The sequence below is a fragment of the Elephas maximus genome, chromosome 20, assembly GCF_024166365.1.
Source record: "Elephas maximus indicus isolate mEleMax1 chromosome 20, mEleMax1 primary haplotype, whole genome shotgun sequence".
Lineage (NCBI taxonomy): Eukaryota > Metazoa > Chordata > Mammalia > Proboscidea > Elephantidae > Elephas > Elephas maximus.
The window spans coordinates 75,334,287-75,346,167 of record NC_064838.1 but is presented as its reverse complement, the minus strand read 5'-3'; the positions used below and the strand labels follow the sequence as shown (position 1 = coordinate 75,346,167).

At 37.1% G+C, this 11,881-nt stretch overlaps 1 protein-coding gene across 1 annotated transcript; it reads left to right on the top strand.

Moving 5' to 3' along the window:
* Positions 1-10,495: 10,495 nt before the first annotated feature.
* On the top strand, positions 10,496-11,428 carry LOC126063666 (olfactory receptor 4C16-like). The gene has a single exon (XM_049862091.1). It carries the CDS (start codon positions 10,496-10,498, stop codon positions 11,426-11,428), a length of 933 nt encoding a protein of 310 aa, XP_049718048.1.
* The last annotated feature ends 453 nt before the right edge of the window (positions 11,429-11,881 follow it).

Below are 11,881 nucleotides of genomic sequence, written 5' to 3'. Positions count from 1 at the left end.
CTCTCACTATGTTTTGAAAAATGTCTGAAACTCTTTCAGCAACTGGTATTTCCTGAGTGTTTTGTTTTTTTTTTTTTTTTGATCATCGTGGACTAACAGGTAATTTTCTTTTTTACTTTTATTTTAGTAAACAAGAGAAAGAAGAAAAATGTTTCTATGGATAGCTCATCATATTTAACAGAAAATGGTATTAATTTTTAAATCTGAATTTATGGTTTTCTTTTCTATGAAACAAAGACATAAAAAGAAGAAAACACAGTATAAAATTTTACCACTTAGATGTCTTACCACTTAGATGTCTCACCACTTAGATGTCTCTAACTAAAAAAAAAAAACTAGCTATTTACATGAAAATATGAAGTAATATGTGCATAAGTTTAGAAAATCCAAATAATTCAAAAATGTACAAAATAAAAAAAAATCTTAGTACCTCTTTCCCATCCTTTTGTAAAAAGGTAATCACTATTAGTAGTTTATTTTGATTTGTTCCATTACAAAATAACCATATGCTTATAGCCATAAATGGAGCCTCGGGTGGTACAAACAGTTAAGTGCTCAGCTATTAACCAAAAGATTAGAAGTTCATGCCATCTGCAAGAAATTCAGAAGAAAGACCTGGAGATCTACTTCTAAAATGTCACAGCCTTTGATAAACCCTATGGAACACATTTATGCTCTGAAACACATGGGAGCGCCTTGTATCAGAATCGACTCCAAGCCAACTGCATTTTTCTTACCTATTAATAGGAAAACCTGTGTCGTAGTGGTTAAGAGCTATGGTTGCTAACCAAAAAGTCGGTAGTTCGAATCCACTAGGCACTCCTAGGAACCCTGTGGAGAAGTTCTACTCTGTTCAATAGGGTCGCTATGAGTTGTAATCCACTCCACAAGAGTAGGTTTTTTTTTGGTTATCAATAGATAGATGCATAGATAGGAATTGAACTAGAAATTTTCTGATGTCACTGGGAGGAAAATGATGAAGTATGTTGCCTCATACACAAAGATTAAGTGAAAGTCCACACTGTGAGTTTGTGGAATTCCAGTAGCCAACCACACATCACTAGCTCATCAATCCTCTACTACCATGTACATATCCCAGGTAGCAGAGGGGTGGATTTTTTTTTTTTTTTCAGAAGAAAATATGTGGTTTATATCATACTGCCTGATTATCTGAAAGTTATCTCCCAAAATATACAAATCCTGCCTGCACATTTAGAGGTTCCAAAGAGCTTATTGACTTCCTCACTTTTAAATTCAACTTGAGAGTTTCTCTTTCCAGATAAGATTGCAGGATTAGTGAACTGGAAGAGAAGTCAATAGAAATTTGTCTTTGAATTTAAATTTATGTATTGGGGGTAGTGACTCCTCTATTTTTCTTAACAATCAAGGATAAACTTAAAAATTAAGGCTTTTGATCCCTATTGTTAATGGACATGTACCCCTGGTGGCACTATTGTTAAGTGCTCAGCTGCTAACTGAAAGGTTATTGGCTCTAATCTACCAGCCTTTTCACAGGAGAAAGATGTGGCAGTCTGTTTTCACTAAGATCAAAGCTTTGGAAACCTTACAGAGCAGTCATACTCTGTCCTATAGGATTGCTATGAGTAGAAATCTACTCAACATCAATGGATTTTTTTTATTATTATTATTTTTGGTTAGGTTCCCAAAGGTTCTCACCTCTCCTTTCATCCCAAGGAAACTAATGTTATGTTTAGGCCTACCGCATATTGTATCCCCTGAGTGTCTGTTGGTTTGTCATATGTTGGGGCTTGCATGCTGCTGTGAGACTGGAAGCTATGCAACCCTTATTCAATAACTCACAACCTTAACCACCACAGTCACCTGTGGTAGAAAGCTTTCAGCTGAGCTTCCAGGCAACAACAAACTAGGAAGAAGGACCTGGTGGTCTACTTCTGAAAAAATCAGCCAGTGAAAACCTTATGAATAGTAGTGAAACATTGTCTGCTATAGTGCTGGAAGATTAGCTGTGTTTGCCTGTGTTTTATTGACTATGCAAAGGCATTCAACTGTGTAGATCATAACAAATTATGGATAGCATTACAAAGGATGTGAATTCCAGAACAAAGAATAAGAAGCAGTTGTTCAAACAGAACAAGGGGATACTATGCATGAGGTTGTATCATTTGACCATACTTACTTGTAATGGATTGAATTGTGTCCCCCCAAAATATGTGTCAACTTAGTTAGGCCATGTGTGGTTGTCCTCCATTTTGTGATTTTCCTATGTATGATAAATTATAATCTTTGCCTGTGGTTAAAGAGGAATAGGGTAGGATGTAACACCTTTGCTCAGGCCACATCCTTGATCCAATAAAAAAAGTATTTTCCCTGGGGTGTGGCCTGCACCATCTTTTAGTTCTCAAGAGATAAAAGGAAAGGGAAGCAAGCAGAGTGTGGGGGACATCATACCACCAAGAAATAAGCACCAGAAGCAGAGTGCTTCCTTTGGACCTGGGGTCCCTGAGCCTGAGGTGCTCACAGACAAATGGAATACTGATGACAAGGACCTTCCTCCAGAGCTGACAAAGAGCGAAAGCCTTCCCTTGGAGCAAACATCCTGAATTTGGACTTATACCCTGCTTGGCTATGAGAGAATAAACTTCTCTTTGTTAAAGCCAGCCACTTGTGGTATTTCTGCTATAGCAGCACTAGATAATTAAGACATTACTCAATCTATATGTTGAGCAAATAATCCAAGCAGTTGGACTATGTGAAGAAGAAAGGGGCATCAGGTAACAACCTGTGTTATGCAGATGACACAACCTTGCTTGCTGAAAAGTGAAGAGGACTTGAAGCACTTACAGACGGAAATCAAGGACTACAGGCTTCATTACAGATTATACCTCAACATAAAGAAAACAAAAATCCTCACAACTGGACCAATAGGCAACATCATGATAGATGGAGAAAATATTGAAGTTTTCAAGGATTTCATTACTTGAATCCACAATCAACACCCATGGAAGCAATAGTCAAGAAATCAAAAGATGTATGGCATTGAGAAAATCTTTTGCAAAAGACCTCTTTAAAGTGTTAAAAAGTGAAGATGTCACTTTAAAGCCTAAGGTGTGCCTGACCCAAGCCATGGTGTTTTCAATCGCCTCATATGCATGTGAAAGTTGGACAATGAACAAGAAAAGTTGAAAAAGAACTGATGCCTTTGAATTATGGTGTTGGTGAAGAATATTGAATATACCATGCACTCCCAAAAGAACAGACAAATGTGTCTTGTAAGAAGTACAGCCAGAATGCTCCTTAGAGGCAAGGATGGTGAGACTTCATCTCGCATACTTGAGACTATTAACAGGAGGGGCCAGTCCCTGGAAAAGAACATCATGCTCGGTAAAGTAGAGGGTCAACGAAAGAGAAAAAGACCCTCAATGAGATGGATTGACACAATGGCTACAACAATGGCCTCAAACGTAACATCAATTGTGATGATGTCGCAGGACCAGGCAGTGTTTCCTTCTGTTGTACATACGGTCACTATGAATCTGAACTGATTCGATGGCCCCTAACAACAACAATAACTTATTATATAGTTCTCTACTCATTTATTAGTAAGTGTTCATCTCCTATGTGCTCCTCACCATGAAAGAACGGTGGGAGCAATTAGTTGTTTTACTTCTTGCATGTCATAATAAAATTACAGTTGGTATTTTGGAGATAATGTATCAGGTACCAAGTTTCAGTCAGACCTATTTGGTGATTAAAAATAGTATGCTGATCATTTTACTTTGTAAAATTTAATCATAAGAGCCTTCATGTACTTGGGAGAAGCTAGAAAGTACCTCAGGATGCTGGGAGTACTAGTGTGTCATCTTTTATGTTCTCTGAGTTTTTGCATGATTTGCCTTTTTTCTCTTATCTTACTTTTTTGGTCTCTACTGTCTTTATGTTCTCTGTTTTCTCAAAATATCTGCTTATATGTGCCTTTGGTTTTCAAGACAAAGGATCTCCTTCTATGCATTCTACAAGCTTTCCCCTCCTCCCCTTCCAACTAGTCAGGTTACCTAGCCAGAATTCCAGAGAGGGAATTTGAATAAGTTTGCTCTTATAATTGAGTAGACTAGGCTAAATTTAAGTCATTGGTTATTTTTTGGAGTATCTGCCCTAGGTCAGCATCTGTCCCTGGTACAAAGCACTGTGATGAGAAGGGAGGAGGAAAAGGGTAATGGAACCCAAAATGTGACAAACCAGAATGTTTGTTTAATATTGACTCTTAACAGTCAAACATTCTAAAAATATTTCATTAGTTAATCAAAAAAATTCCCTGCATGTCTGTCAGTTTGTGGTAATGTGGTAGCTTTCTTGTTGCTGTGAGGCTGGAAGCTATGCCACAGGTATTCAAACACCATTAGGGTCACCCTTGGTGGACAGGTTTCAGCTAAGGTTCTGGACTAAGGCAAACTTAAAAGGTCCTGGCAGCCTACTTCTGAAAAAAAGAATAGCCAATGAAACCTTATGAATAGCAGCAGAACATTGTCTGATATTGTGCCAGAAAATTAGCTCTCAGGCTTGAATCCACTCAAAATATGGCTGGGGAAGAGCTGCTACCTTAAAGGAGAGTATACCTTAATAATCTGGAGGGACTCAAATTTCCAGGACCTTCATTTGCTGATGTGGCACAACTCACAATGAGAAGAAACAGCTGCAATCATCCATTAATAATAGGAACATGAAATGTATGAAGTATGAACCTAGGAAAATTAGAAATCATCAAAAATGAAATGGAGCATATAAACATTGATCCTGGTCATTAGTGAGCTGAAATGGACTGATATTGGCCATTTTGACACAGACAATCCTATGGTCTACTATGCCAGAATGACAAATTGAAGAGGAATGGCGTTACATTCATCATCAAAAAGAATACTTCAAGATACATCCTGAAGTACGATGTTGTCAGTAGTAGAATAATACCTGTATACCCACAAGGAAGAGCAGTTAATATAACTATTATTCAAATTTATGCACCTACCAATAATGTCTAAAATGAAGAAATTGAAGATTTTTACCTAGATCTGGAGTCTGAAATCAATCAAACATGCAATAAGGATGCATTGATAATTACTGGCAATTATAATGGGAAAGTTGGAAACAAAGGAGAAGGATCGGTAGTTGGAAAAAATGGCCTAGGTGAGAGAAACCATGCCAGAAATCATATGATAGAATTTTGCAAGACCAATGACTTCTTTACTGCAAATGCATTTTTTTCACCAACATAAAGAGCAACTATACACGTGGACCTTGCAGTAATCAAATTGACTACATCTGTGGAAACAGACAATGGAAAAGCTCAATATCACCAGTCAGAACAGCACCAAGGGTTGGCTTTGGAACAGACCGTCAAGTGCTCATACTGTAAGTTTAAGCTGAAGCTGAAGAAATTTAGAACAATTTCAAAAGAACCAATGTAAGACCTTGAGTATATTCCACTCAAATTTAGAGACTATCTCTAGAATAGATCTGAGGCATTGAACACTAATGACCAAAGACCAGATGAGTTGTAGCATGATATAAGAAAATCATACATGAAGAAATCAAGAGACCCTTCAACAGACAGGAAAAAAAGAAAAGACCAAAATGGATGTCAGAAGAAACTCTGAAACTTGCTTTTGAATGTGGTTCAAGAGAACAGAGGAAATGATGAAGTAAAAAAGTTGAAAAGAAGATTTCAAAGGAGAGAAGGAGAAGACAAAGTAAAATATTATGAAGACATGTGCAAAGACCTGGAGTTAGAAAACCAAAAGGGAAGAACATGCTTTGCATTTCTCAAGCTGAAAGATCTGAAGAAAAAACTCAATTCTTGAGTTGCAATATTGAAGGGTTCTATGGGCAAAATATTGAACAACACAGGAATCATCAAACTGAAATGGAAGAATACACAGAGTCCCTGTACCGAAAAGAGTTGGTCAACTTTCAAACATTTCATGAGGTAGCATATGAAGAAGAGCCAATAGTACTGAAGGAAAAAGTTAAAGCCACACTGAAAACATTGTGGAAAATCAAGGCTCCAGGAATGAAGGAGTACCAATTGAGATGCTCAACAAATGGATGCAGCACTGGAAGTGCCCACTCATCTATGCCAAGAAAATTGGAAGCCAGCTACTTGGCAAAGAGACTGAAAGAAACCCATATTTATGCCTATTCCAAAGGAAGGTGATGCAAATGATTGCAGAAATTATGGAACAATATCATTAATATTAGCAAAATCCATTGCTGTCAAGCTAAATCTGACACATAGGGACCCTACAGGACAAATGAGAACTGCCCCTTAGGGTTTCCAAGTTGCTGCTGGAGGATTCAAACTGCTGACCTTTCAGTTAGCAGCCTTGGCTCTTAACCACTGAGTCACTCACACACCAGTTAAATTTTGTTGAGGATCATTCAAAAGCAGTTGCAGCAGTACACGGATGTGGAACTGCCAGAAATTCAAGCCAAATTCAGAAGAGGACATGGAACGAGTAATACCATTGCTTATGTGAAATGGATCCTGGGTAAAAGCAGAGAATACCGGAAAGAGGTTTACCTGTGTTTTATTAACTATGCAAAGACATTCGATTCTGTGGATCATATCCAATTATGGATAATATTACAAAGAATGGGAATTCCAGGACACTTAATTGTGCTCATGGTGAAATTGTACACAGAGCAAGAGGCAGTTCTTGGAACAGAAAAAGAATACTGCATGGTTTGAAGTCAGGAGAAATGTACCATCCTTATTCAATCTGAATGCTGAGCAAACTGAGCAAATTATCCTAGAAACTGGGTTATGTGAAGAAGAACAGGGCATTGGGTATAGAGAAAGACTCATTAACAACCTGCACACTAATTATGCAGGTGATACAACTGTGCTTGCTGAAAGTGAAGAGGACTTGAAGCAATTATTAAAAAAAAAAAACTGGTGAAGATCAAAGTCTATAGCCTTCAGTATGAATTACACATTGACATCAAGAAAAAGAAAATCCTCACAACTGGACCAATAAGCAATATAACGATAAATGGAGAAAAGATTGAAGTTGCCAAGGATTTTGTTTTACTTGCATACACAAAGAACACCCGTGAAAGCAGCAGTCAAGAAATCAAAAGACAGATTGCATTGTGCAAATCTACTGCAAAAAAAAAAAAAAAAAAAAAAACACTTTAAAGAGTTAAAAAGCAAAGCTGTCACTTTAAAGACTAAGGTATGCCTGATTAAACCATATTGTTTTCGGTCACCTCTAGTGCAGGAGAAAGCTGGGCGATGAAAAAGGAAGACCGAAGAAGACTTGATGCCTTTCAATTGTGGAGTTGGTCAAAATATTAAATATGCCATGGATGGCCAGAAGAATGAAAAAATCGTCTTGGAAGCAGCACAACCAGAATGCTCCTTTGAAAGGAAGGATGAAGAGACTTCATCTCACGTACTTTGGATACGTTAACAGGAGGGACCAGTCCCTGGAGAAGGACATCATGTTTGGTACAGTAGAGGGTCAGAGAAAAAGAGGACGCCCCTCAACAAGATGATTGACACCATGGTACAACAATGGGCTCAAACATAACAAGATTGTGAGGGTGGTGCAGGAGCGGGCAGTGTTTTGTTCTGCTGTACATGGGATCTCTATGAGTCAGATCTGACTTGAAGGCACCTAACAACAAATAACAACAGCAATCAAAACATTTACCTAGTCATGTCATGTTTGCTAAGCTCAATGTGTTCCCACTGAGTTTGAATAGTCTTTTTCCAAAATCTTAACAATTTTCCCTATTGAGTTGATACCTCTCAGAATAGGGATTTTTAGATCCAGATTAAAAAAAAAATTACATTAACCCTCAGGATTGAGAAAAATAATTTCAAATTTTCCTTCCACCTTAAATATGTATATTTTTCCTAAAATAGGTGTTATTGTACTGTGACATATATCATTCAGTTTGTTGTAGTGAGCTGCCATCCTTAGTCCTTAAAGTGACAGCTTTGCTTTTTAACTCTTTAAAGTGTTTTTTTTTTTTTTTTTTTTGCAGTAGATTTGCACAATGCAATCTGTCTTTTGATTTCTTGACTGCTGCTTTCACGGGTGTTCTTTGTGTATGCAAGTAAAACAAAATCCTTGGCAACTTCAATCTTTTCTCCATTTATCGTTATATTGCTTATTGGTCCAGTTGTGAGGATTTTCTTTTTCTTGATGTCAATGTGTAATTCATACTGAAGGCTATAGACTTTGATCTTCACCAGTTTTTTTTTTTTTTAATAATTGCTTCAAGTCCTCTTCACTTTCAGCAAGCACAGTTGTATCACCTGCATAATTAGTGTGCAGGTTGTTAATGAGTCTTTCTCTATACCCGAAAAAAAGCCCTGTTCAATTCTGACTCATAGCGGTCCTTTGTGACTGAGTAGAACTGCTCCATTGGGTTTCTTAGGCTGAAATCTTTATGGGAGCAGGCCTTAAGGTCTTTTCTCTGCAGAGACGTCGAGTGGGTTTGAACCATGAACCACTAGGTTAGCAGCTGAGGACTTAACCTATGCGCCTACAAGGCTCCTTAAAATTGGGTAACTAATCTTTATGTTCTTGATTTGTAGGAGTTATAAATATTTAATCCTATTCTACCACTTTTTAAAATTCTTTGTTCATAGTGAGTTTTGTTATATGGCAGTTTAATGTATTATTTGTATATAATGTATATAATTGTGTATAATGTATTTTTCTTTATGAATTTGCTACTCTAAAATATAGTTATTCTTCCAATATTATTTTCTAGTTTGGTCTGACACATTTGTATCCTCCAACTGTCTGGAATGTACAGTTTTTTGAATAATGAGGTAGTTTTTTTTTTTTTTTTCAGATTGAGATTCAAATTCCTAACATCAGTTAGTGAAAGGTCCATTATTTCACATTAATATGAAATGTCAACTTAAACATTGAAAATTTTTCCTATATTTATACTTGTATTTATTGACTGTCTGGTTCTACACCAGCTGCCTGGTGTGCCTGGTGATACCCCCACTCCTACTGACCCAGATCTAAAATGTTTAAGCAAAAATCCTATATTGTGAAGCATGAACTATCAAGCAATTGTGCTCCCCTTGTAGTTTGGAAATATAAACTCAGGGACTTTGAGTGCTGTAAGAGGTACTTTTTAGCTTTTCAGAAATTGGAAGAAAAAAATAGAAATGGAGATATTTGAGATGCCGTATTTCAAAACCACTGTCACTGAGTCAATTCCAACTCATAGTGACCTTACAGGATAGAGGAGAACTGGCCCATAGGGTATCCAAGGCTATAAGTCTTTATGGAAGCAGACTGCCTCATCTTTCCCCCATGGAGTGGTTGGTGGGTTTGAAACACCAAACTTTTGGTTAGCAGAGGAGTCCTTTAACCATGTACCACCAAGGCATCTAGATATCTCATTACAAATTATCAAAGAATATTCATTTATGTTTATTACAATATGTCAAGTACTAAACATCATTTAGGTGTTAGAGGTAAAAGTAGATTATTTAGAAGGTAGTAAGTGTTTACAGGGTTGCTATGTTCAGAACTGACACCACAGCAATGGGATAAATAAGTGTTTCTTGCTTCCTTTTTCAAGGTGGAATACCTGGAAATGAGTGTTCAGTAATTTTGGGGATATATATTTTTTGGTCCCCTCGTGATGTAAACGGTTTGCACTCAACTAAAGATTCGAGATTCAAACCCACTCACCACCATCACAGAAGAAAATCCTAGTAATCTGTTTCTGTAAAAAATTACATCCAAAAAAGCCCTATTGAGCAGCCCTGCTCTGTAACACATGTGGTCTCCATGAGTAGAATCGACTTGTCAGCAATGATTTTGTTTGTTTGTTATATATTTATAAATAATATACATTTTATATAAGTATGCATCACTAATATGTAATACATAAATATATGTAGAAATAAGACATTATTTATGTGGACAGGATTAGTGTGTGACTTTATAACATTAAAATCAATAAGAAAGACAAATATATCCCAAATGCAGCCTGAAAAAATGGCCATGCAAAACATGGGTCCCGAGGTGTATTGAATGTGAAAAAAAATTCAGTAAATAATACATTGTCATCATATATCCCTAATTTTTACTTATCAAATAAATCAAATCAATAAGAGCAGAAACATGTAAAAGTTAACAAGGAGTTGCATTTTAAGAGTGATTTAGGAAATTATCCTTCATAAGCTGATTTGAGATTTAAAATGACCCTATGAAGAGGTCACTAAAAACTGAGGGACAAAGAGGTGAAGCGACTAAGAAACAACAGCTAGAATGTCCCTGATGAGGAATATTTATTTTTGCTCAAAATATCCCATAACATCACATAGTAAGAACCACTGGCTCTCACATAGCACCACAACTTAATTTGCTTAAAATATTTCACACTGTTGCATACCACCATACATTAATTCCTGCATTTTTTGTTTTTTTGTTTCAGATAAACGATTTCATACTTGTACCTTCTCCTCATTCGTGAAACCATGATGGTAAATAATAATGTGACTGAATTCATTCTGCTGGGGTTGACACAAGATCCTGTTAAAAGGAAAATAGTGTTTGTGTTTTTCTTGCTTTTCTACTTAGGGACATTGTTGGGTAACTCACTGATAATTGTTACCATCAAGACCAGCCGGGCACTTGAGAGTCCAATGTACTTCTTCCTTTTCTACTTATCTTTATCAGACACCTGCTTCTCTACTTCCATAGCCCCTAAAATGATTGTGGATGCCCTTCTGAAGAATAGCACTACCTCTTTCAGGGAGTGCATTATCCAAGTCTTTTCACTTCATTTCTTTGGCTGCCTGGCAATCTTGATCCTTATGCTGGTGGCCGTTGACTGCTATGTGGCCATCTGTAAACCCCTGCACTACATGAGCATCATGAACTGGTGTATCTGCAGTGTGTTGGTGGCTGTAGCCTGGGTAGGGGCTTATGTGCATTCTTCAGTTCAGATTTTTCTGACATTGAGTTCGGCTTTCTGTGGTCCCAATGTGACTGATCACTATTTATGTGACTTGCAGCCCTTGTTGAAACTTGCCTGTACAGACACCTATATGACCAACCTGCTACTGGTGTCCAATAGTGGGGCCATTTGTATAGTGAGTTTTGTATTGCTGGTGTTCTCCTATGTTGTCATTTTGTATTCTCTGAGAAACCACAGTGCTGAAGGAAGGAAAAAGGCTCTTTCCACCTGCATCTCCCATATCATTGTAGTCATTTTGTTCTTTGTTCCTTGTATATTTATATACACACGCCCCGCAACCACCTTCCCCATGGATAAAATGATAACTGTGTTTTACACATTTGCAACACCTTTGCTTAACCCTCTGATTTATACACTGAGAAATGCTGAGGTGAAAAATGCCATGAGGAAGCTGTGGAGCAAGAAACTGATTTCAGAAGACCAAAGATAAATGGAAATTTCAAATCTTTCTTCATAGTTTGCATTGACCTACCATAATTCAACAAAGCATATTATCTTCTTATTGCGGATTTCATAGAATCCTATTTTGTGGGAAAAGTGCTACTTCCTTCAGGAAAATGGGTAGTATAAACACACACACTGGTTAGTGTTGAGTCAATTTTAAGTAGAGGAAGAGACAAAAGCAGGTGCAAACAGGTATGTCAGGCCAATTGCTTTTTATTTTTTACTGTTGTCTCTCTAACTCTCTTGGATAACTAGAACCACTTGCAGTTTTGATCTGGTGTTTTGCTGTCCTTCTTCATGTTGATTTCTGGTGTCACTCCACCATTTATAAGTTTACATTCAAATACACTCAATAGCACTACAGAAGAAAGGCCTGGTAATCACTTTCATAAAGAGTACAGCCAAAAACCCTATGGAAAAATTCTCCGCAGTAACACAT

Coding starts and splice junctions, on each gene's coding strand:
- LOC126063666 (XM_049862091.1), top strand. CDS start 10,496: ATGATGGTAAATAATAATGTGACTGAATTCATTCTGCTGGGGTTGACA.